The sequence below is a fragment of the Aethalodelphis obliquidens genome, unplaced genomic scaffold (assembly GCF_003676395.1).
Source record: "Aethalodelphis obliquidens isolate GAN/ISIS:26980383/991018 unplaced genomic scaffold, ASM367639v1 scaffold25, whole genome shotgun sequence".
NCBI classification, from domain to species: Eukaryota; Metazoa; Chordata; class Mammalia; order Artiodactyla; family Delphinidae; genus Aethalodelphis; species Aethalodelphis obliquidens.
The window spans coordinates 13,392,385-13,419,592 of record NW_020837969.1 but is presented as its reverse complement, the minus strand read 5'-3'; the positions used below and the strand labels follow the sequence as shown (position 1 = coordinate 13,419,592).

The 27,208-nt window shown below is 42.2% G+C and overlaps 1 protein-coding gene across 15 annotated transcripts in view; it reads right to left on the bottom strand.

Annotated features, from left to right (window-relative positions):
* SNX25 (sorting nexin 25) overlaps positions 1-27,208 on the bottom strand; it is a 108,648-nt gene that overhangs the window by 74,746 nt on the left and 6,694 nt on the right. For all 15 annotated transcript variants that reach the window (XR_003436234.1, XR_003436232.1, XR_003436233.1 and 12 more), the window contains exons 2-3: positions 7,673-7,757; positions 3,307-3,523 (exon numbers count right to left, since the gene is read on the bottom strand). Coding sequence is in view for 11 of the 15 variants with exons in the window: in XM_027122636.1 (XP_026978437.1) it covers positions 3,307-3,523; positions 7,673-7,757 (302 nt within the window). In the remaining 4 variants the exon portion in view is untranslated. The remainder of the gene's footprint in view (positions 1-3,306; positions 3,524-7,672; positions 7,758-27,208) is intronic.

The window sequence follows — 27,208 nt, the reverse complement described above, 5'->3', positions numbered from 1 at the left end:
AGGGGTGAGCAGCTCTTTAACTAGATTATTTTTAAGTCTCCTAGCTCTCTCCCTAAATGTGATCTATAGCTTCATTTCTCCAAAAAAAAAATAAAAAATCTAACAAAGCATTAAACCAGGGTCACCAGCTCCCGGCAGCGTCCTCCTGTCAGTGTGGATCTGCCACTTGTTTACTCCAACTACTAGCACTTACCTCTGGGTTCTCATGCCGTGAGTGAGCAAAAGGACATTACCCTTCCATACACTTCATACGTGCAGTATTATTTAATCTTCCCACCTACATCTAGAAGCAGGTATCATCATCACCGTTTTATAGATGAGAGTATTAAGGATCTGAATGATCACGTGAACGGTCCAAAGTCACAGAGGTAACAAATGGTAGAAATAACTCTCAGGTCCTGTTCTGTCTGACTCTCAAGTCCAGACTCTTTAACGCTACACCATAATCAGAGATTGTTAAAGTGAAAAGGAAAAAAATTTCAGAGATACAGAAGAAATATATGTGAAAACAAGCATTATTTTGTGCCTTAAACAACATGCCTGTGCTTGACCAGTAAACAAAATGCACAGATTGTAAAAAGGAGGCTGTGAAATTAAAGATGCCATTGATGTAATAGCATAAAAACAATCATCTTTAGGTTTTCCTGAAACATGCTGGACAAGACAGATGGGGCAAAGGAAGAGGAAGCAGAGGCAAAAATTAAGTGTGATCTGGATTGGCTTAAAGCAGCCAACAGAACGTCAGCTGGGAAATGAATACAGGCTGACCGGAAAACTGCCTCACACAACTGCCTAACAGTCAACCAGAGGATGCGTTGCTTTTATTAATGCAATTTATTATTCTCTTGCCTGATAGTGGCCAACTCAGTTGGGTGCTTCCTGGCTGCCACAGGCATTTTGCAGCCAGTGGAAACCTGTACACCAAGGGTGATTTCCAGGGCGAGGGCACTGTTTACCTGGGGCAGGCAAGTACTGAGATAACCATCGAACCTAGGTTTCTGCCACTCTGACTGTGTGATCTGTAGAAGGTGATGCACAATCAGATATTAGATCCCCAGCATTCACCTCCAGGGCACGATCATCTATATGCAAAACACCAGTGACCTACTGGCACTTTTTCAAATATCCATAATGTCAGAGAACAATGGTAGATTTTTTTTCCTTTAATAAGAATCATCAACTAGAAGCTTCTAAGCATAGCCTAAATGTACCCTTGGCACGAGAAAACTGGAATTCCACAGGAAAGGAGCTTCTAAAATGGAATCAATTCTCTGTTTCTATTATTGTGATGCTTACTCATCACAATATCTTTATATTATCCACAAAAGCAGTAATTTCAGAAGCTGGTAAATAAATGTCTCAGTGAAAAATATACTCTCGGGCTTCCCTGGTGGCGCAGTGGTTGAGAGTCTGCATGCCGATGCAGGGGACACGGGTTTGTGCCCCGGGTCCGGGAAGATCCCACATGCCACGGAGCGGCTGGGCCCGTGAGCCATGGCCGCTGAGCCTGCGTGTCCAGAGCCTGTGCTCCGCAACGGGAGAGGCCACGGCAGTGAGAGGCCTGCGTACCGGGGGGAAAAAAAAAGTCTTAGTTTAATATCTAATATGGTAAATATTGACCGATAGGATGAGTGGTAAGCTGGTAAACGTTCAACTGGCTCTCCAAGGGGGAAAAAAAGTTCCGATTTGTAGCATTTGCCGATTTCAAGGAGTAAATACCCACGCCATGGCCAATTACAAACCGACAAGGTGATCATCGCTGACCTCAGAGTTGAGAGATGTGCACCGTCCGCCCCCGCACCCAGCACAAGCTGGCCCTGGGACACCACGGCTCTAACCCGCTTAAACAGAAGCTCTTTCAGGTCCTTGATAACTTTTATGAGTATAGAGGGATTCTGAGACCACGAAATCTGAAAACCGTAGCTCTACAGTAATTTTTTCAAACCGTGGGTTGTGACCCACAAGGAACAAAATAAAATTTAGTCTCAAATGTCATTTTTTTTTAAATGGTAAAGAACAAAAAATATCAAAGTTTTCACAGGTACTGAGCATTATTTGATGAAACTGCATCACAATATAAAATGTATTCCTGGTTTTATTTTTAAAGTTTGCAAAACACACCGGGGGCAGCAAGCTGGAGAAGAACAGGCATATGGCCGCCCTGTGGATTCTGGCCACGTGAACCTGAGCTGCGTGGACATGGGGAGAGGGGACAACTCGTGGGAAGAGGCGGCACAGCCAAGGACAGAGGGCTGCTGCTGCACGACTGAGCGCCCTTGGCAGCCAGGCCCCAGAGCAACCTCACAGGCAGGACAGGGAGTACTTTCTGACAGAGCCGCAAGACAGGGCTTCTTAGAAGAATATGAGTTCCCACCTGCCCGACGAGGATACCTCTGCTTACTCATCCCCTTACGTATCTTGCAAATACTTTCTCTCGTCCCCGACGGCAGAGGCAGAGCAGTGTCAATGAGAAGAGGCCACGGGAGCTGTAGGGAGCCCGCTGCTACTCCAACTGAGTCCAGATGCAAACAGGCAGAAGGCTACTTATTGCAGTAAGACTGCTTTTTATGTCCCAGTTAGAGGTGCTATGAGTCACCATGCTGTCACTCACACAAGAGTAAGACAAACACTTAAAATCCTATCCGCAAACCTAAGAGAATAAGAATTTGTTATGAGCACAGAAAGGCCTTGTTGCAGTCTTCTTCCATAGGCAGAGTCACCTCACAGGCACAAACCTTTCCCGTGTAACAGAGCAAAAGACTAACAAGCCTAAATATTAGCAATTTTCACATTGGAAGACCTTCTCTAATCACAGCCCACATGCTCCAACACTGAGTTCCTTTTAAAAATCAATTTTCAGGATATTGTGACGCAACAGAGCTCTTAACACAGGACTCACACGCACACAAAAATGAACTTCATTTAAACTTTCCTGAAAACTGAAAACTCACTGACACTCTTCCGAGTGTAAAGCGCTATATTTAAATGTTCTGTTTCTAGGCACCCTTAACACTGTCTATATACATTCATGAGAGTGCTGCTGGCTCCATAAAATTCACGTCACTGTTTCAGTTATTTACAAAAGCAAACAAGTCCACAAAGTGATTTTCTATTAAAAATTTTTTTAAGTTTACTCTATCAGAACATTATAATTATCCCCCCCAATATGTCTACATTTCCAGCCGAGTGCCAGCAACAGGATGAATGTGCCCGAGTTTTGTCTTGACTTCAACGACCCTCTCAATAAGGAAAATATTCTACTGTGAATAAAGGTGAAGGGGAGGTTGCTCCCATTATAACAGTTACCTGGCGTCTGCCGCCTTCAGGTCACAGAAGTGAGCGAGTAAAGCTCTCACGACATCACTGCAGACAACTCTGACCATGTCCACGCGGCTCAGCCTGTGGCGCAGCCGTCTGACAACTTCCCAGAAGTCCTCGGAAAGCAGGTGGTAGAGCTGCCCCTCGTCTCTGCTGAGGCTTCCATACCAGGACAGGATGTAGTCTCTGTAACTGTAGTCAAACACTACCAGGAAGAGACAGAGCAACGCGTCAAACTTGGGTGAAAGCAACAGACACCGAGACGGCTTTTCTACTGGAAGCTGGCCACCTGCTATTTAGTAGTCACTTTAAAATATGTGGACCGGGCTTCCCTGGTGGCGCAGTGGTTGAGGGTCTGCCTGCCGATGCACGGGACATGGGTTCGTGCCCCGGTCTGGGAAGATCCCACATACCGCGGAGCGGCTGGGCCCGTGAGTCATGGCCGCTGAACCTGCGCGTCCGGAGCCTGTGCTCCACAATGGGAGAGGCCACAGCAGTGAGAGGTCCGCATACCGCAAAAAAAAAAAAAAAAAAAAAAATGGGGACCTTTTTTTTTTTTGATGTGGACCATTTTTTTTTTTTAAGTCTTTATTGAATTTGTTACAATATTGCTTCTGCTTTATGTTCTGGTGTTTTGGCCGAGAGGCATGTGGGATCTTAGCTCTCCGACCAGGTATCAAACCCACACCCCCTGCACTGGAAGGCAAAGTCTTAACCGCTGGACCGCCAGGGAAGTCCCTCACTGTTTAAAATTTAAAGAGAGCAGAAAACAAAACAAGGGAAGACACACTCTTCCCTGAAGCCTTTCAAAATGAGAGATTCTCATCTAACTAGAATTTTGGGGGTGTGGTGACCATAGGTACTGGATTTTCTCAGATAGCCCAATCTTTAAATATTCTATCTTGGTACCAAACCCTCTGATTTTTTTTTTTTTTTTTATTCTAAATTGCTCTAGACAGTACAAATAGGACCAATGGGTGGAAATCACAAGGAAGTTGTTTTTCCTGTTCAACATAAGGAAGAACCGAATAAAAACATTAAAGCTATTCGAGAGGCTGCCATATTAGATGACGAATGTTCCATCATAAGAAATTTTAAAACAAGCTGAGTATCTAATGGACAAGGATGACATGGAAAAATTACTTCCTGAGACGGTGGGGCTGGATTACATGACCTCCAGGCTTTTATAGCCTTTTACCCTCCTTCTGGGAACCCCGAGGCCAAGCAACAAGAGCATGATGACACACACCTTGCCAGTAAAACACTGCTAATTCGTTCATTTGCAATTCTTTCTCTCATACTCTTGTATCAAACAAAGTTTTCATGCCAAAGAATTTTTAGCTAGTGGCAAATAAATCTGCAAACCAAAACGTTTGGAAAAATAGAAGCATTTTTCCTTTCATTAAAATTTAATTTCAAATTAAAGCAGGAAATTAAGAGCAATTATAAGAGACTTAATCTCTAAAAATAAGATCTTTTCAGCTAAAAGATTTATGTGAAGGGCACATTCACCTACATAATGTCTCACTACATTTGTTAACCACACTGCATACTCTAATTATTACACACCTAAAATACTCCTCTGATAATAGGTTTTGGTGAGAAATGGATAAAAATAAATACTGACAAAAATCTGTACTCAGTAATAGAGATATATGTTAGCCACAGGCATATCTTCCATCAATAGCTCATCAGTACCCCTCTTCAAACTAAGTATCATAAAAATATAACAAATATAAAAAGTACAAAACAAAGCCATGATTCTAAGTATGTATTACCTAACTACATACACTCACCTACACAAGTACACATATGAACAAAATGTTTTTAAATATACCTTCTAGGTCAATTCAAGGAGACAGAAATTCGTGATCATAAAATCATTTTATGGTTTTCATTAAGAAATAAGCGTAAGAAATGTAACAAACCACAGTGAGAAGTGAAAGAACACTTATTCTCACTGCCAAGCAAAGAGATTTTCTTCTAAAGGCATAACAGCCAACAAAAATTCAGATGCTATTATCACTCAAATACATCTAATTTCTAGGACGGCTCTCAAAGAAATAAGTAGGTAAGTAGGAATCACTGAAGATTAGAGAGAATGAAATAACATGATTAGAACTTTTCAGCTTTAGTTAGATTAACCTGAAAAGAGGATTTAGGGTAACAAAGTAGAGAATTACTAGAGGTGAAGAGACCAGTTAAAAAGCTACCATGTAGTCTAGAAACTGTGATGCTAGGTTAAGTCTCTATCTATAAATATTCAGAACAAGGAATGACTCAACCTAAGTAAACAGTATGAGAGAGAAGCTCCGAGAGAGCCATTTTCCATCTCTGCCTTCTCCCCAGGATAACTCAGGGTGCAATCTTCCATGCCCAAGAGGTAGAGCCCCGCAGGTTGTAAATGTCCATGACCTGAGTCTCTTGGCACAAAGAAACAGTCCGCATTCCACCAGGAACTGCCCCAACGATAATGATAAGAACAACAATTTCATTGATCATATAGATGGCCCTTTACGGTGTACAAAGTTTTCAAAAATGCAATTAATAATTACTCTCTGTGTGCAGAACGAAAGTCATCTTCTGGGAAGATTTTGAGGTTATTAGGTTATGTCACTGGTTGATCTATTCATTCATTCAACAAAAATGGACAGATATTTCATACCACTAGGTAAAGAGTCATGAATGAGGGACTTCTCTGGTGGCACAGTGGGTAAGAATCCACCTGCCAATGCAGGGGACACGGGTTCGAGCCCTGGTCCGGAAAGATCACACATGCGCGGAGCAACTAAGCCCGTGCACCACAATCACTGAGCCTGCGCTCTACAGCCTGCGAGCCACAACTACTGAGCCCATGTGCTACAACTACTGAGCCCGTGCGCCTAGAGCCTGTGCTCCACAATGAGAGAAGGCACTGCAATGAGAAGCCCACACACCACAACGAAGAGTAGCCCCTGCTCGCCGCAACTACAGAAAGCCCGCGTGCAGCTACGAAGACCCAACACAGCAAGAAAGAAAGAGAGGGGAAGGGGGGGGAGGGAGGGAGGGAGGGAGGGAAGGAAGGAAGGAAGGAAGGAAGGAAGGAAGGAAGAGTGGGTCATGAACAAGATAAGTTGAGCCTATGGGGAAGGGGAAGTCATGCTCTTTGAGGTACTAGCTCTGCTTCCGCTGTGTCAGCATCTAATCCTTGGACAGTCTAAGTAGTCTGTCTACTTAGAGTAGTCCAGGTCTACTGAGCAAACAAACAGCAGGTACGCAATAATTACTGAATTAAATTCTCTGGCCCACATTAGTGAGATAATTCAGGGGAGCCTAGTGAAAATTAGGCTATGGATCTAGTGAGATTTAATAGCAAGTCAAAAAGATTTTTAAAAGTCTATCTTCTGGGCTTCCCTGGTGGCGCAGTGGTTGAGAGTCCGCCTGCCGATGCTGGGGACACGGGTTCGTGCCCCGGTCCGGGAAGATCCCACATGCCGCGGAGCGGCTGGGCCCGTGAGCCATGGCCGCTGGGCCTGCGCATCTGGAGCCTGTGCTCCGCAACGGGAGAGGCCCGCATACCGCAAAAACAAAACAAACAAACAAAAAAGTCTATCTTCTGTCAGTTTTCTAGGAAATGTAACTTCAGGAGAAAACCTTTTAAGGGTGTCTGGTATAGCTGCCAGTTCTCTCCTAACTTCATATTTAACACCATGTATTTTCATCTGAAAAACCTCAGACATTTTTTCCTGTACATATAACTGAAATTATCAGTTTTTAGAAATTTAATTTTTAAAATATCTTTTTAAACTTTAATTTGATCAAAATATATTATTCTCTTTTAAACTTTAATATTTGTAATTACACTTACTTGTCCCCATTTCTAGACAGATAATATTGTACCCGCCACAATCCCCTTTCCAATCATCCTTAATACAAGTTTCACGTGAATGTCCTTCATCCTTTTATAAGGTTGACTGATATCCCTAAATTTGGTTAACTGGTTTGTCCATGAGCGAGCCTGAGTGTACTCATCCCCAACGCACCTTCTCTAGTTTATATCTAAAAGAAACAAAGTTTCCTGATACCTACTTTAGGTAACAGAGAGCAGATCCTTGCTTCCTATCCTGGAACTAGCTCCACTTAGCTGGGTAGTTTCATGTGACCTGCAAATTCCTACTTAGTCAATGTTTAGATCCCATCCATTTAACTAAAATATGGATGTATTTATTAAGTCTTCAAGTAAAAATTCATGAAGAAAAAATTCAAATGCAACATGTAGACAAGGATAGATAAATTTGCTAGGAATGATTATTTTCCTTTTAGAACATAATGAATTGCTTCCCATGGTAATTATATATCCTAACTTAATCCTTACCTTCTTTCAGAGCCTTGTCCATGTTATGAGAAATGACTACCCTTCTAGACTGAACTGACTCGTGTGAGTTTCCACACACAGGACTCTGAAATGGAAGAAGAAGAAGAAAAAATGCATATTACTGAATGAATAAATCATACATAAAAATAAAACCAAAGGTATGAAAAACCATTTAAACAGGCACTAAAATATTGCTTAACAGATTATAAAGTTCTTCTGGAAAAGTAAATAAATGCTTAAGGTTAAGAAATTTTTGAAAAAGAAGAATTAAGGAAGGATTTTCCCTACCGGATATCAAAACAGTATGATATCCGTGTAGGAATAAACAAATCAACAGAATGGTAGAAAGTACAAAAACACCTATATATAGATACATATCTATATATGAGAATTAAGAACATAATGAGAAAGAATTTGAAATCTGTGAGGAAAACAGACGACTCAATAAGTGGTGTTGGGACAATCTGATATTCATGTGGCAAAAAAGATTAGAGTCTTATCTCACACTTCATATATAAATAACTCCAAAGTGATTAAAACGCTAAATATTTTTTTCAACTAAAAAAGCATTTAAAGGAAACAAGGGAGACGCTGTGTTGAATCCTGGGATGGAGAAGATTTCTCTAAAATAAGACACAAAGTATAAGAGTTATTTTAAATGCACTACCTTCACTCAGCAATTCCACTCCTAGGGATCTAGCCAGCATAAAATACCTCCACGTTGCAAAAAAGTATATATACCAAGAATTTCACTGCTATGTTGATTGTAAGGGCAAAAAACTGGAAATAGCCCAAGTGCATATCAATAGCCAAAGAGTTAAATTATGATATGCTCATATTTTACAATATAATGCAACCCTTAAAAGGAATGAATTAGGGATACATATGCCTTCATGGAAAGTTTTCCACGATGGAAAATGCTTGGAAGCACACATGCTAAACTATTAAAAGTGGTTTCCTTTAATAGGCAGAGGCATAGGATTTTAACTTCTTCCTCCACATGTGTCTCTGTAACAGTAAATTTTAAGTTTTTAATTATAAAAAGATACTAGCTGGCAAAAACAAAAAACACAGAGAGAGGCAATGTATCAGATTTAAATCCCACTATCTGGCTAGTAAGATGACATTAAAGAGGAAAACTTTTAATTGATCACATACCAAAGTGATCAAAAGCATGTATAATGTAACTGGGCCACTTATTGGTTTCAGAGCAATAAAAAAAAGTTACTAGTAGTGGAACATAGAGCACTTCTTTAGGCATGTGAAATATTACAAGTGCTTTACTAGCACCACCACAGTCACTCAGGAGATCTAAATGGCTCATGTTAGCATCACCTTCATCCAGTAAATGAGCATGAGGAAATCCCTTTGTTCTTGGGCAGACCACCCCAACACAGCTGCAAACAACCCCATGGCCCTGGACCACCCGACCATGAGCAGAGAATTTCTAGTCCTTGGCTTAGTTTCACACTACCCATGGGTCAAATGCCAAGAGTATCAACCATTTTTGTGATCACTGTTATTAAAAAACAAAAGCCATAGTCTTTTTCAATAAATTTACTTATTTATTTATTTTTGGCTGCATTGGGTCTTCATTGCTGCGCACGGGCTTTCTCTAGTTGCAGTGAGCGGGGGCTACTCTTCGTTGCGGTGCGGGGGCTTCTCATTGCGGTGGCTTCTCTTGTTGTGGAGCACGGCCTCTAGGCACGCGGGCTTCAGTAGTGGTGGCACATGGGCTCAGCAGTTGTGGTTCGGGGGCTCTAGAGCACAGGCTCAGTAGTTGTAGCGCACGGGCTTAGCTGCTCCGCAGCATGTGGGATCTTCCCGGACCAGGGCTCCAACTTCTGTCCCCTGGCAGGCGGATTCTTAACCACTGTGCCACCAGGGAAGTCCCAAATGCCATAGTCTTGAGATTCCTTAGCTGAAACACTTTTAAAAGCCTCAAGAATCCCTTCATGCTACAAATTAACATATAACATTCAACACTTTCCCAAGGAATCATTTTAAAAAAAAAAAACTTTAATCATACATAATCCTATAGACAAAAGCCACTTTATTCCTAAAAGAAATATACTCTCATGCGTTTAAAACCATTTTCTAGTCTCTTGAGTAGCTTGTTATAAAATTAAGGGGTCAGTACATTTTACTGCAATTTAAAAAATTTTAGTTTGTGAAAGAAAAAAGTTAAAGAGATAAGAAGAATTTTTAAATTCTAGTGCTTTTTAGAACATCAGGCAGATATTTCAACAACTTATGAACTGGGGACAAAATTTTAATTGAGTTAATACTTTTAGAGCGCTATACTGATAAATAACTTTAATCACAACTTCTCAAGTCTTCGGCAGTCTGTTATAGCTTCCCAAATATAGGTATGGCAGTTTTCAGGCACAGTACTAACCGGATGATGAAACCACAGCCAAACAACGCTTAATCGAGAAGTTCCTGAATTTGGGTTCTTAAAATGGAAACTGTCTTTAAGGGCTGGGAGAGAAGCAGGTGTGAATACGACAGCACATGCACATCTAAGCATATTGTGAGCTCCTGTGTCTATCATTACAACTTCCTTCAAAACAGTTTCTTACTTTTTATCTTTTCTTTCTCTCCCTAGTTATGGCTTTACTAATTATTGCCACCTGTCTGCATATTTCTTTTCTCTCTCTGCTTCATACTTAGATGTAATACCTACAATAAACATGTTTGTCACTACTCACTGTATCTGAATTAGACCGTTACTCTCTTTAATTTAAAAAGCTTATATGAGAATAACGTTTTCTATGTTGGCTCTTTACCTAAAAGCGCTATTATTTTTTCCATCTCATTTTCCAAACTGATTTTGGATTTCCCTGCACCCCATCCCTCAGGGGGTCACTGGCCCTTAACAGAAAGAAAAAACAGTTCTTCAGCCCTGTCCCATCCTCACAGCCTGATGGCGAGTCTGTAAGTAAGGAGAACAGGAAGATAAAAGAAAGCATCACGGGCCCAAAGTAACTGGGTAACCATGCATGGAAATTCCTTTTTTAAGGATTTAACATTTATGGAGCCAGAATCTCCTCATGACTAAACTACTACATGAGTGTAGATTAGTCACTACATACTCCTTTTCTTTCAGGTCACAGAGATGGAATTCACTAATTAATCATTATCCCGAGGTGGAGAAAGAGAGACAGAAGGGGAGGAAGGGAAAGAAAGGGAGAAGGCCGGCACTAAAACAGAGGCACATGTGCATTCCTGTGGCCCAGAGGGCAGTGGAGCAAAACCTGTCTTCATTCTCCTTCCATTTATAGGTTTGAAAAAAGGAACTCCACACTGATAGAGACTTCCCCAAAAGATGTGTTACAGCAAACGCTAACCTCCCTCTCTGCACTACGCAGGTCCCTCCCATCCCTCAGGGAAAGCCTGCCTCTTCCTGACAACCACTTTCCTAAGAATGCTGGTTTTAGGAAAGGTGAGAGAAAAATGGGCATCCTTCTCCCTCTGTCACAAAGGGTAAGTGACAGAAGTCTTCACTACTCGATCCAGAACTGAGGACTTCGAGTACAGTCTGAGCAGTCCACCCTCATCTGATGTTTGGCCTCCATATCCCAATATTAAGATAGATGGGAGTTTGGTGAACCAGAACCCCTGCCATGTAAAAAATACACCTTATTTTTTACTTAATTAAAATAAATGAAACCTGTCTTCATTTTAAGATGTAAACCTAGCTTAGAACCAACTTGTCAAGATCACTTTTAATCACTCAGTGAGTTCCCTGGGGAGAGAAAGTGAGCAGCCTCAACATATAATTGCTCATTTTGAAAACGTTTTCCAGGCTTCCCTGGTGGCGCAGTGGTTAAGAATCCGCCTGCCAATACAGGGGACATGGGTTCGAGCCCTGGTCCAGGAAGATTCCACATGCACGGAGCAACTAAGCCCATGCACCACAACTACTGAGCCTGAGCTCTAGAGCCCACCAGGCACAACTACTGAGGCCGTGAGCCACAACTACTGAATCTAGCGTGCCTAGAGCCCATGGTCCACAACAAGAGAAGCCCGCGCACCACCGCTCGCCACAACTAGAGAAAGCCCGCGCACAGCAATGAAGACCCAACACAGCCAAAAACTAAATAAATAAAAACCAAAGAAAACGTTTTCCAAAGACAGGGCAAAACCTGAAAGCTCTTCTCTGATATATGATTCTCAGCAACAAGGAACAGATGCCATATCAACAAACCCTTTCCTGAGTACATATCAGCTTTCTGTTTACTCCTGAACGTCAGCTGTTAGTCTACAGCCATGATACACTCAAACTGTCTTTGTGTCAGAGTAAAGACACCCTCTCCTGAGGGAACAACATTCGGAGAGAATCCACTTGGAGAGACCTGGGTACTCTGACACCATTAGCAACTAGACAACCAGGAATGATCTGGAATCCAGCTGAGACATACACCTCATTTTCCACTGTTTACAAGGATGACATTGCTTACTGTGTTCCTTGCTGTGGGAGCAGAGTTGGGGCTACAACAGCCAATCCATGACTGGTAATTCCTTTCATGCCTATTACCTGAGCTACTCAAATAAACAAGTGTTTCTCTCCTTTGCTATACACTTCAACAATAATAAAAAAAATTATTTATTTTGGTTTATTTTAAAAGGAAAAGCAATTGAAGGAGTGATGGGTATAATTTCCTGTAAAGCTACTGAAAGAGTGACTTATGTTAGGAAAACAAACACAAACCCCCAATCATCATTATCCACATGGAGTTGTCACGTGGCCGAGTGTTTCCAAGTATTTTCAGCATCTGACAGTCTACCAGGATCTCATGACTAATATTCTCATTCTTAAACTATGTTATTCTCAAAACCATGGCTCCTTTCAAACCAACCATATTCTGCCTCCTCCTCAAAAAATAATTTAATCAAAACCAAAGAAACAAAGGACCCACACATATCCCTTCTGAGGAAGATAGGAAGACCCTGACGAAAGGCTGTGACATGAATGACAGCAGTCATGTCAGAATGGAAGCCGAGTGGCCATCGTGAGGAATTATGAGGGCTCCCAAGTCCAACAGGACTTCTTACTAATGGTAGGTCCTTGTCGCAGCCACTCCCTCTCTAGCTGAAGTGGGCTTATAACACCTCAGAGAATTAAAGGAAATAATAGCAGGGGTTCAAAAAAGAAACAAGACAGCAAGAGCCTGGCAGGAAAATAAACGAGTTAAGGGGGTTGCTCGGGGTCCCAACTGTTTCCAACAAAAAACGGAAATCAAGAATTTTATATCATATCTCCAAGTAATTCATTTTATTCCAAACACTGTGGGCTTACACTGTTTGGACCAAATCCTGAGCCACATTGGAACGCTGGGCATCTGGTCTGTAATTGCTGGCTCAGGGAAAAAATTTAGCAGTATTCCTGGCACATATAGCAAAGTACAGCTATTATCACTAATAAAGCTCAAAATGTAATCAATTTGCGACAAGTTGAGGCTAATCAGCTGGTTGGTTTAACAGCTGATTTCTTGGTTTTCTGAAGGTAAAGGTATAATGGAAACAAAAGCAAGACAGAAGGGCTGAAACTTAAGTCACCAAAATTAAGACACTACATAATAGAACACAGTGTTCCCAAAGCATTTTTGCTTTTGAGGCTGTACTTTCCAGAGAGCAAAGTGTCCATGTCCTGGAGATGTTCTACTGCGTATGTGCCTCTACACTTTCTATCACTGGTGAAGTTTTTAAGTATCCAAACGAAACCTGGTTTGATCAGAATCAGTTTCCTGGATTGTGCTTTATAATGTTTAACCATGGATTGGTTCAAGATGGGGGAGTAGAAGGACGTGCGCTCACTCCCTTTTGTGAGAGCACCAGAACCACAACTGCTGAACAGTCATTGACAGGAAGACACTGGAACTCAACAAAAAAGATACCCCACATCCAAAGACAAAGGAGAAGACCTAATGAGACGGTAGAGGGGCACAATCACAATCAAATCAAATCCCGTAACCACTGGGTGGGTGACTCACAAACTGGAAAACACTTATACCACAGAAGTCCACCCACTGGCGTGAAGGTTCTGAGCCCCACGTCAGGCTTCCCAATCTGGGGGATCTGGCAATAGGAGGAGGAATTCCCAGAGAATCAGACATGGAAGGCTAGCGGGATTTAACTGCAGGACTTCAACAGGACTGGGGGAAACAGAAACTCCACTCTTGGAGGGCACACACAAAGTAGTGTGCACATCAGGACCCATGAGGAAGGAGCAGTGACCCCACAGCAGACTGAGCCAGACCTACCTGCTAGTGTTGGAGGGTCTCCCGCAGAGGCGGGGGGTGGCTGTGGCTCACCGTGGGGACAAGGACACTGGCAGCAGAAGCTCTGGGAAGTACTCCTTGGCGTGAGCCCTCCCAGAGTCCACCATTAGCCCCACCAAAGAGCACATAGGCTCCAGTGCTGGGTCGCCTCAGGCCAAACAACCAACAGGGAGGGAACCCAGCCCCACCCATCAGCAGACAAACAGATTAAAGTTTTACTGAGCTCTGCCCACCGGAGCAACACCCAGCTCTACCCACCACCAGTCCCTCCCATCAGGAAACTTGCACAATCCTGTAAGATAGCCTCATCCACCAGAGGGCAGACAGCAGAAGCAAGAAGAACTACAATCCTGCAGCCTGTGGAATGAAAACCACATTCATAGAAAGATAGACAAAATGAAAAGGCAGAGGACTATGTACCAGATGAAGGAACAAGATAAAACCCCAGAAAAACAACGAAATGAAGTGGAGATAGGCAACCTTCTAGAAAAAGAATTCAGAATAATGATAGTGAAGATGATCCAGGACCTCAGAAAAAGAATGGACGCAAAGATTGAGAAGATGCAAGAAATGTTTAACAAAGACCTAGAAGAATTAAAGAACGAACAAACAGATGAACAATACAATAACTGAAATGAAAAATACACTAGAAGGAATCATTAGCAGAATAACTGAGGCAGAAGAACAGATAAGTGACCTGGAAGACAGAATGGTGGAAATCACTGCTGTGGAACAGAATAGAGAAAAAAGAATTAAAAGAAATGAAGACAGCCTAAGAGACCTCTGGGACAACATTAAACACACCAACATTCTCACTAGAGGGGTCCCAGAGGGAGAAGAGACAGAGAAAGGACCTGAGAAAATATTTGAAGAGATTATAGTCAAAAACTTCCCTAACATGGGAAAGGAAATAGCCACCCAAGTCTGGGAAGCACAGAGAGTCCCAGGCAGTATAAACTCAAGGAGAAACATGCCGAGACACACAGTAAGCAAACTGACAAAAATTAAGACAAAGAAAAATTATTAAAAGCAACAAGGGAAAAATGACAAATAACATACAAGGGAATCCCCATAAGGTTAACAGCTGATTTCTCAGCAGAAACTCTACAAGCCAGAAGGGAGTGACATATATTTAAAGAGATGAAAGGGAAGAAACTACAACCAACAATACTCTACCCAGCAAGGATCTCATTCAGATTCGATGGAGAAATCAAAAGCTTTACAGACAAGCAAAAGCTAAGAGAATTCAGCACCACCAAACCAGCTCTACAACAAATGCTAAAGGAACTTCTCTAAGAGGGAAACACAAGAGGAGAAAAGGACCTACAAAAACAAACCCGAAACAATTCAGAAAATGGTAACAGGAACATACATATTGATAATTAATTACCTTAAATGTTAATGGATTAAATGCTCCAACCAAAAGACACAGGCTCACTGAATGGATACAAAAACAAGACCAGTATATATGCTGTCTACAAGAGACCCACTTCAGACCTAGGGACACATACAGACTGAAAGTGAGGGGACGGAAAAAGATATTCCATACAAGTGGAAATCAAAAGAAAGCTGGAGTAGCAATACTCATATCAGATAAAATAGACTTTAAAATAAAGAATGTTACAAGAGACAAGGATGGACACTACATAATGATCAAGGGATCAATCCAAGAAGAAGATATAACAATTATAAATATATATGCACCCAACACAGGAGCACCTCAATACATAAGGCAAATGCTAATAGCTATAAAACAGGAAATCAACAGCAACACAAAAATAGTGGGGGATTTTAACATCCCACTTATACCAATGGACGGATCATCTAGACAGAAAATTAATAAGGAAACACAAGCTTTAAATGACACAACAAACCAGACAGATTTAATATTTATAGGACGTTCCATCCAAAAACAGCAGATTACACTTTCTTCTCAAGTGCACATGGAACATTCTCCAGGATAGATCCCATCTTGGGTCACAAATCAAGCCTTGGTAAATTTAAGAAAATTGAAATCATATAATGTTTAACCATGAGTTAGAAAAGGTCTTGTTCTCCTTATCGCTAAAAGAAATTTGTCAAACATATACTGAGAGGTTATCATTTAGGGAGACTGTATTGACAGAAAGTAGTGGTTTTGTGTGTTTTTACCCCTCTTAATTAAGAATAATTTCTGTTTTAGATATTAGGAGAAGCTATTCTTTGAAATTCAAACCTACAAATGTTCTCATATGGTTTTTCTAGATTCCAAAGATGCTTCAATTTCTTTTAAAAATACTATTTCTAATTATATCAAGTGTAGAGACACATTCTATATTATAGATGCAATTCAAAATTAAATCAACTGATAACACCATTATCCAGAGATAATCACTATTGATATTTTGGTCCATTTCCCCCTAGTTAGCGACTCCAATCCTTACTATTACTTACTTTGGACAACGTACTTTTCTGTACCTCATGTCCTCATCTGTAAAACAAAGATAACAGCAGTACCTACCTCTTAGGGTTGATACGAGCATTAACTGAGTTAACACACATGCAGCACTTAAACAATGCCTGACAACACATTATTAATTATAAAAATTACTATTGGTGTTTTTTTATTTTCATACACTTTTTTTTTTTTTTTTTGCGTTATGCGGGCCTCTCACTGCTGCGGCCTCTCCCGTTGCGGAGCACAGGCTCGGGACGCGCAGGCTCAGCGGCCATGGCTCTCGGGCCTAGCCGCTCCGCGGCATGTGGGATCCTCCCGGACCGGGGCACGAACCCGTGTCCCCTGCATCGGCAGGCGGACTCTCAACCACTGCGCCACCAGGGAAGCCCTTATTTTCATAGCCTTTTGAAGAAATCAGGATCACAGTACTCACACAGTTCTGCACCTGGTTTTTCATGCTCAATATTATATCATGAGCATCTTTTATGTAATGAAAGATTTGGAATATATTATTTTGACTGACTTATACTGTAATTTAACTATAACTACTGCGTATTTACTTTGGCCTCACCATTTTTTCCCATTGTAAATGAAAAACATATTCCTTTCCATGCTATTGATCTAAGTGTAGTACCACCAAAAATGTTCTAAAAAATACTGAAAGTGTCTGTGAACCATACAGTGGATTTGGACTCTGACTGCAAAGGACTGTGCGCCTCGAGAATGTTGATGTGCTTCAAGCAGAGTCTTCTATCAGCCAACGAGAAACTGAAGGGACAACAGGGCGTGGGGGGTAGGGGACACTGAAGCACAAACTATGCAAAGCTGAACAGGAAAAGTCCCTTTCCAGACTCTTCAACCAACACTAACCTACGTGCCTTGAAAGCCCAACACTGCAGGGTATTTATTTCCAGGTGGGGAGATGAGTGATGGCCACACGGGCAGGTCAGGGCCTTCTCTACCCTCAGGGATACTTACACAGTAAAGTAAACCACTCTGGTCTCCGGAAGCATAAATCTCTATCGTGATTTTACCTAAAATGAACTTGGCAAGAGATCAATGGTAAATTAGATTATCAGTAGCTTCTGTAGCTTATTACTCCAGTTATCGAAGTATTGTTGCGTTCAGGCTGAAGGCCAACCCTGCCTGCATGCGGATGTAGGAATCAAGGTTCTGTTTCCATTTCTACAATGAAAGATAATCAGGATAGATCCTGAGACTAGATCCCATGACGGGGCATGAAATCAGCCAGATCTTTTCTCTGAACAAACCTGAAACTCAAATGTGCTTCAGGATGGAGCATAACCCCATTATTATTACTATGGCAAAAGCATATGACATCACACGATAGTGGCAAGAGCAGTTAATTGAGACCCAGGTAAAAGTAGGCGATAGTTGATTCTTTGCCATTTTCTTGCTGCTTATAATGAACATGTCCATTTCTCTGAGATTCAGTTTAAGTAATGTCTGCCCTATTTATACTAAAGGATTATTATGCACCTCAAGAAGGATAATGCACGTAAAAGGGGTTTTTTTACATTACAAAACAGTATTCAAATATAGATTGTTATTATGGTGCCAAAAGTCTTAGTCCAAATTTTTTACGATGTTAATCAAAGAGTGATTATAGTTATATTACACGTGATTAGTATTATGACCTATCATACTTTCAGATTTGACTAGTATCACAAGCAGATTCCTTTAATGTTTCTTGGTGATTAATCTGCTTTCTAAGAGAAAAATGATTATTAATGCAAATGCAAAATCTCTATTAACTGATCAATAGAGGTATTTCTTGAGATAGGCTAATATACTAAGGATTGTTTTTCCATTCAGTTGGAAGAATTAAGACTCGTGGGAAGAAAATATGTGCTTCATTTCTAATGTCAAGGACTCAAGTCTGAAGATCCTTAGAAAACACACTCCACTTGATTACAAGGGAAATTTAAGTATATTTCAAACCAGACACAGATTTGGAAACTGAAATTATAACATGCACTTGAAAGTATACAGGCAGCAGCAGTTTGTCTAAACTGGCAAATATAGAACAGAGACTAGGGCTGGGGGAGAAGAATGAAGAAAAAGCACATTGGCTTAGGAAAGATCACTGAAAACTGGCATTAGCTTTTTGCATTCCTGCAAAGGTCTGTAGGAATAAAAATTCTGTAGCCATTTTATCACTGGCTTCCATTGTAATTTTGAGCTCATAAGGGAAATCAGAGGTTTCCAAGATATGAATCACATTTCCATCAACTCATTCAATCATCTCACACATACTAAGGACTCTGTGCATCTGCCACTTAGTTGGGTACCAGAGACAAAGGTAAATACATGACATTCTCTGTGCTCAAGGGGCTTAATCTATCCTTGATGGAACAGAAGCTCATAATCGAGTAACTGATGAGCTCTAACAATGGGGCAGGCTCTGCTTAGGAATTCTAACATTCTTCCCATTCTGGTATCTCCTCTACATTCCACACTCTGGTCCAGGTCACAGGAGAACAGCTACTCAAATATACAACCAATCCATGAGATCATTTCATAAGAATTTTGAAGTTCATACGTACTGAAGTAAGTTACAAAAATTATTCTCATTTCATAAGAGTTCGCACTGAAACCACTGAATATAAATGTAGAAGAGTGGTTGCCCCTGCTTCAAAGCTATCATGTAACCCAACAACTCAATGAGTCACACAGAACTGCTTTTTTTCACAGAGATCTTTAGTAATGAAAGCAATCACTTTTTTTTAAAACTCTGTTACTGTCCTGGATACCGTAATACCATTCTTATTAAATCTGTTGATTGGCTTTTAAATGAAAACTGGTGATAAGACATTTAGGACCTGGTTAGAAAAATATCACATTGGTAATTTGATTCCAATTCCAGCGGGATTTCTATTTTCATAGTTCCCTTGAAGCGAAAAGCTGAGCTCTGGGCAGTGGCCCGGATAACACACATGTACAAGATATTGAGGTGCGTGAGATGGATTACTGCCATAAAACTACTAGTTGCAAAAAAACCAAAAATACAATTCAAACAGGCCGGTTTTTACATCCCTCCTAACTGGAGAGTAAAAATCATCTGCCCCAGCCTAGGTCTAGATCATAAAAATTCTTTCTTCCGTTTCTATCTAAAATAAATGTGTTCAAATTCAAAGAATAAAACCTTCCCTCATGAGAAACATGGTATTAAAGACAAGCCTTAGTGCGGCAGCCACTCTACCTCTGAGCAGAGAGAATGCAGCAACGCTGACTCTCACGTGTGGGTCCGTCAGACACGGACACCGCACGCGGTTCCGAGTCTCCTCGGCCCTTGCTGACATCTGGAGGCCCCCATCCGCTGCCTGAAAATACACTAACTCATTTTCAAGAATCACTTGGGGAATCTGTTCTAATGCAGATTTCTAGATCCTATTCCTCCCTCCCCCCACAAAGATTCTTAATTCAGAAAGTTTATAAGGTGTGTCTTTGACATACAGCATTTTTTAGCAAGAATTCCTAAGTTATTTATAAATCCTTAGACCCCATCTTGAGAAACACCACTAAGTGGTCGTGACGACAAAAGATTATGACCCCTGAAAAAAGCTGAGAAGTTTTATTCTTTGGAAGATTTATTTTAATACAGGAGTAGAGCAATCATTTTACATAAATTGGGGCAGTCACAAAGGATTCACCGAAGCTCTTTCCACCTGTCTTAAAAATTACCTCAACATGCCATCCTCCTCACTGTGGGCAATTAATTTGCCTCTCAGTTACCAAGACAGTCGAGGCAACCCAGTTTGAAACATGTCAGCTCCCTGCCGGCTGCCTGTGAGCTTCTCTCTCTGCTCCCACTTTTACCTCTTTCCCATTAGTCTCAAGCCTAAACCCTCCACCAGTGCTCTGGTCCTGTCGGCCTGGGCACTGCTCTAGCAAGCATCCTGTCTCTGGGATTTCCCTCTCTACTTTTCAAGCTTCCTCCTTAACCCAAAGATGTGATTAAATCTCTCCTCAACAACAAAAATTCCCAAAGCACAAGCACCACACGCACCTGTGAACGCCGCCCTCTCTCCTTCTCGTCCAAGCTCCCAGGGGGCACCGTGCACCCCGCCTCAGCCTCCCCACCTGTCCCCCACCCCTCACCTGAGAGGATAAATACCACATCTGCCCCACGTCCACGCTGCCCTCCCCAGACACCATCCGCACAGGTGTCCAGGGCCAAATGCAAGGACACTTCCCTGCCCTCTTTCTGGACTCCCCCCACCTCACCCAGCACCTCTGGCCACTGGGTCCCTGTTGCTCTCTTGGCTTCTCTGGGTTTCTCTCTCCTGTGCACCGTCCTTCTCCCTCCTCTGCCTGCCCTTCAGCTTGCTGCTTCTCAACCACGGCAGGCCACCCTCGGCAGTCTCATGGACCTGTAGCTTTAACTACACGTGCACACTGACCCCCACCAGACCTGTTCCCCCATCTCTCCCTCTAATGGCAGAGCTGCAAGCCTACGTGCAGGCTGAACATAACCACAGGCATCTCAAAATCCGCATGGTCAAAACTTACGTCCTCACCTTCCACCATCCCAAACCTGCCCACGTGGACCATGTCCATTCAGCCACCCAAGTCAGAAACCTGGAATTCACCTGACTTTTCCCTCTCCTCCCTCCACAAATGTTTATTGGGCAGAACTGAAGAGCGTGGTAGAGTTGACCGGATGGAAGAGCTTGAACTAGGTCTTTAACAAGACATGAATGTGCAGAAATGGGGGCAGAGGTCTTCCCAGGGGCCCATAGGTGCAACACGTACACCCCATAAAGGTAAATTCAGAAACAGCGAGAAGCTTGGTTAAAGTGAGGAGTAAGTGAAGGTGTGAAAGGCTAAAAAGAGAGCATCCTCCTATCCTGAAAACCTTGGCTATGAAGCGAAACATTCATTGTTATGACTCCACTGCTTCCTTCCTCCTTAAAGGACTGGCTAGGCCAGTCACAGCATCATGGTCCCCTCCCGCAGCCAACAATTCCATACAGGCGGGTACCCGCCCAAACCTTGCCAAATAGACACGAAGGGAACACTGCCACTTCATTTCTAAGAACACTTTCCTTGTTCCAAAAGGGCCTTTCCCCATCTAGATCTCATCCTGTGTGGCTATGGTGCCTGAAATGCCTGCAGCCATCTAGCCACTAGCCAGGGCATCAGGCGCACCCACAGGGAGGGCAGAGCTAAGAAAGGTACAGAGATGGTGCTGAGGCTGGATATTCCCACGTGGAGCCTGCCCTACCTCTGGGTTATATATCATTTCTTAAGGTAATAAAACTCCTTGTTGCTTAAAAAAAAAAAAAAAAGTAGGGATACAGGTATAAGTCATGTTTAGAAAGCACTGGGTTAAAAAACAGCTAAACAGGTTCATTTACTAGGATTTCTCACAACGTTAGCATAGCAATACACAGTGTAAAGCTTCAAGAACTTGGTTTCTCAAATTTATGCGACCCCCCGCCCCCGCAAGCCTCTCATCCTGCCTCTTCTGTTTTTGCAGTATACCTAAAAGCATCTCTGAAATTAAGTGTTTATGGATCATAGCGTAGAAAACTGATTTTTCCTAGAACAGATGAAAAGAATGTATGACTGACTGTTATGATACAGTATAGTGACAGCAGAGTAGCACAGAAAAAGTGCCATGGGACCCCAGAGGCTTCACTGCCGTTCTACGAGGTTCTCACTCAGAACGGCAGATGGGTCTCACATTATATCTCAACTCTAGTAAAATTTTAGTGGCTGCCTGGAATGCTATGTTGAAAAGGATTCTGAGGCTTCACCCAGACTCGGGGGGAAAAAAAAAAAAAGCTGCCTTACTTGATTAGCAATGACTACCATGAGCACAGAAAGGGCAGCTGTGACATCATTCTGAGACCTCTAACGTGACACTAATTCCTAAACAGATCCTAGAACCAGCCCAAAGATTCCCAAGTTTTTTAAAACGTGAATCAGGTTTTAAATTAGACCAAACTAATGTTTAATAATTAAAATGGTAATAAAATGGTTAACTACAGAGGCTCCAAAATAAGAAAGACCTGGGTTTATTTTAGTTCTTCCACTTGCTCCAGGCACATGATTTAGCCTCTCTAAACCTCAGTTTTCCCATCTGTAAAATGAGATTAACAGTCCCTACCTCACGTGGAAGATATAAAAATTTAACTGGGTAAAGCATATATGCACCTGCATACAGTAAATGCAATAAATATTAAGTTTAGCTATAGCAATTACTAAGGCATTCACTTTATGACATTCACATTATGACTCTTGTAGTGCATTTATTGGTCCACTGTATTCACAGCCATGGGTTAGAGTAAAATGAATCAAACTGAGGCCATAGAAACCATTTTCCTGAACCCATAAACAATGTCAATTTATAGGCTATCATAAGCGAATGGCAAAGACGATTGCAAAGCACTGTTCAAACTAAGTGTTACCTGTCTTGAAAAAGACATAGAGTATATAAATCTAACTACTGATTATTCTCTGCAAAAGACAGATCTCATACATATTTCTTCCAACCTCTCCACAGAGAAGGCCAAGACACAATGACCAAACCAACAGCTATGAGCCTCCCTAACACCTAGAATGAGTCCCCCACTCTCTCAGGGGCACAGGACTTTCAGTGCTAGAACCAAGACAGTTCTGAGCAAACCAGGACAACTGGTCACCCTACAAACAAATGAGCAGGTGAAGTCCCAACAGTTGGCTCTGAGTCTGGCTGTGCTGCTCAGAACTGAAACAGAATGAGTTCATGAAATACTATTTTCCCTTAAAAGAAATCAGGGCTCTTTGTGGAGAAATGGCTAATTCCAGGTGTGAGCAGAAAATGCTCAAAATGAACCTGAAATATCTTATTATACCAGATAGCAAGAAAACTCTCAGACTTAGTAGGGTCATATCAAAAGGACTCAGGAGCTAACTTGAAAAGGTTCCCACTGGGCAGAGATGGGACTGCCTAAGCTTCAAAAAAGATAACAATTACAATTAATTGAAACCCATCAAATACATTCAAATCCACGAGTTCACAATATTTTTTTAAACACATAACTAATTGGTCACCTTCAGAGGATGATGGGGAACCAACTCATTATCTTGTAAAACTGATAATGGGAAAGAATCTAGCATTTATCCTGCTTTTCTATAGGAACTGTACCACTGTGCAACCAAACAGTAGATGATGGAAAAATGTCTCTTTTAAAAAAATATTCAAACCAATAAATAAGACAAATAACAGAATTAAAACATCCCTATTTGTCACCCCCCAAAAATTAATAGATCCAGGTATTGAGGATCAACAGCTACTAACATGACAAAAAGAAAGACAACCAGATATTATGTGCCTCCCGATGAAAGGTCACACCACCACCTACAGTCCTGCCAAAGGGGTCAAACACAAGTCTGATCAGGCCTCTGGGTCCAGTGTCAATTTGCAGGACATACAAAGGAGGAAGGAACAAGCTGAGCTGTATCATTCATATGCAGCCAGCAAAATCCAGACTATAGGACACTACAGGACAACTGCTCCAGGTTCTTCAATAGCTAACCCATAAGGAAAAGAAAAGGATACTGGGAAGACTTAATTTTTTCAAATGGGCAAGACTAAACCATAATGTCCACGGATGCATGGTTGACTGATAAAACTGTACCAACACGCAAGGACGTGACTATTATAGAGTCAAGATGGCGTTACTTAGGTGGAAGGGAAGGGAATGACATTGGGGTGGAGATACGGGGGGCTTCTGGGAGTTACAAGGGTATTGTCTTTATAATCACTCATCCAACTATATGTTTATTTTGTGTAATTTTTCTGAAGCTGCATCTTTATTCTTATAGAAAAGTTTTTTTAAAAAGGTGAAAGTGTAACATCTACCATTTAACACCTTCTAATTCAAAGCACTTTTACAAATACTAGTATTTGTATTTTCTAATACTATCACATTGTTCCAAACAACCTCTTAAGGTATTTACTATCTCCACTTTTCAGATAAGGAGACTGGGGCTTAGGAATCTTAAGTGCCCACTGTCACAGGGTTATTAAAGCAGAGCCAGGTTCAAATTCAAATAACTGGCTGACTCCAGAACCATTCTCTTTATGCCTATGCTCTACTGATCCCCAGGGATTCAGTCACTCAAGACATATTTATTGCTTACCTACTTAATCATGCTAGATGTTAAAGACACAGCGGGGAGTTTCTGCCTTCATGGAGTTCAAGGGTTAATGAGAAAGACGGACAAGGAAACGTCCAAGTATAAAATCACAACTGTGCTAAGTACAATGAAGAAAAGTTCTACGGTGCCACAAGAATATATGAGCCTCTCTGCAAAAGTGATGGCTGAGCACTGAGGAGAAGTTAGCCAGGTAAGGGCGCAGCGGGGCTCCAGGCAGAGCAAGTGATGTTCAAAGTTGCCATCCAAAGAGCAAGGTTGGCACTTTGAGGGCTGAGGATAGAGCATGAGAAGTGAAGGTAATTATGACAGGAGACCAGGCTGGAGAGCTGGCAAGAACAGGAAGCTGACGGCTCTTAATTAAACATGCTGCAGAAGAGGGATTGGACTGGGTGTGCATTTTTAAGAGAAGGAATTGGGGCTTCCCTGGTGGCACAGTGGTTAAGAATCTGCCTGCCAATGCAGGGGACACGGGTTCGAGCCCTGGTCTGGGAAGATCCCACATGGCACGGAGCAACTAAGCCCGTGAGCCACGACTACTGAGCCTGTGCGTCTGGAGCCTGTGCTCCACAACGGGAGAGGCCGTGACAGTGAGAGGCCCACACACCGTGATGAAGAGTGGCCTCCACTCACCACAACTGGAGAAAGCCCTCGCACAGAAACGAAGACCCAACACAGCCAAAAATAAATCAATAAATTAAAAAAAAAAAAAAAAGAGAAGGAATTGGAGGAGCTGACACAGAGGCAGAGAGATGAACTGAGGGGCTACTGCAGTCACCTAGGAGGCACATGATAGCAGCTGGGACCAAGCAGGAGAGATGGAAACAAGTGGATGGACATAAGATACTCAAGAGGTAAGGAGACAGGTCTGGAGGATGGACTGCACGTGGGGAGGAAGGAGGAGAGGTCAGGAAGGACTCGGGCTTCTGGCTGCAGGACTTTCGGAGGTGCTTAGTCACTGATGCAAGGAACAATGGGAGAGGGACGGAGACACTGATCATAAGACAGATGGGGCCTTGGACCTGTTGAGTTTCAGGCACCACTGAGGGTACCACGTGGAAAGGTCAAGTTAAGCAGTTGAATAAGTGAGTCTAAGCCTGAGGAGTAAATCTCGACTCCGTGTAGAGATGGTTATTGCAGGGGTCCCCAGGGAAGCCCGCCTAAGAGTGAGATACTTCCAAAAATGGGACCTCAAGGATGATCAAAATTAAAATCTAGAAAACAAAGCAACCTCCTGAGCTAATCTAGGGGTTGCAATCTCAAAAAGGTTTAGTGAAATGGGAAAAAAAATCAGAAGGAATATGAGATTAACAACTGTGACTCAGGAAAAACACGTCACAATTTCTGGGATGTTTAAGGTGTTAATTCCACGCCTAACAAGTTGGCAGGGTTTGCACATGGCCCTCAGGTGTATATTTGTTGGAGTATATTTGTATATGAGGAAGAGGCCTTTGGGAGGTGCCTTGTGTGTAGCCGCTCAAGGTTGGAGACAGAGAAAGCTCTGGAGCTAGGAGAGAAAGCCCGAGCTTGACCCCAGGGGCTGCTCTGAGCCAGGTACAGAAAGCAGCCAGACAAAAGGGATGGGGCTGTCTTCACAGGAGATGCAAACAAAGACGTAAGCTCCTCAGCTTCTATTACACGGTAAAAAAGAAAAAATTTTAAGTATACCCGAGTGAAAGAAACAAGGCTACATTCTCAACTTCCAAAAAGCACATAAAGTGGCTTTGGCTCAGGAGAAAAACAAAAACAAAACAGAAGAACCAAGCATGCCTGGATATCCAGTTTTAGGGGACTGAGACAGCAGTAGCCCAAAAAGAAATGTGCTTTTTCACAGACTGGCACGGGTGACATAAAGAAGGCTCTCTCAAATGTTTTTCAGGCACCAGGAACGGAAGAACATAAGTGAACATATTCATAAACATATAAATACTGCCTGTGGGCTGGCAGAAACGAGGGGAGAGCTGCGGGATGCGGTCCTGCATGAGCAGACAGGAGCAAACCCTAGACAATCTGAGTTACTGCTATTAATGTAAACTCACTCACACATACAAGGTAGGTGAGAACTACAGAAATTCAGGTAACTTTAGAAATGAGTATTTGTTAAAAATGCATCCAACTTTCCAAGAAGTGTATTCTACACTAAAATGAAAGCTTACTAAACAGATCTTAGTGACCTAAACAAGTTCCAGTGTCTTATTCTAAAAATGTACTATTCATTCCGGTTTCCCCTTTGGCCTCGGAGGCATTTTACCTGGAGTTACCATATTCATTTTCCTCTACATCCAGCTCATGGTGTTCATACATGGAAACCCCAGGCTGACTGACAAATGTACCAGGACTGGCCAGTGCCTAGAGTCACTGATAAGCACGGGCCAGCCCTGGGGACAGACTGGCACAGCTCACTCTCCTAACTGCATTCTCTCAAAGCAGCATCTGAGCTGAAAAGCCCACCAAAATGCAACCAAACCCCGCTGGGCTTTCTGGAAAGCTCCACTGTGCTTAGAGAAACTAAATAACACACCCCAGGACTAAAGGAGGGTGTAGGAGTGAGTAACTGAACCCAAGCCCTGGCCCCCCAGGGTACCCAGCAGAGTCCCTGAGAAGGGCTGCCTATCTACCCCTGTCATGTCATCTCCACCCAAACAA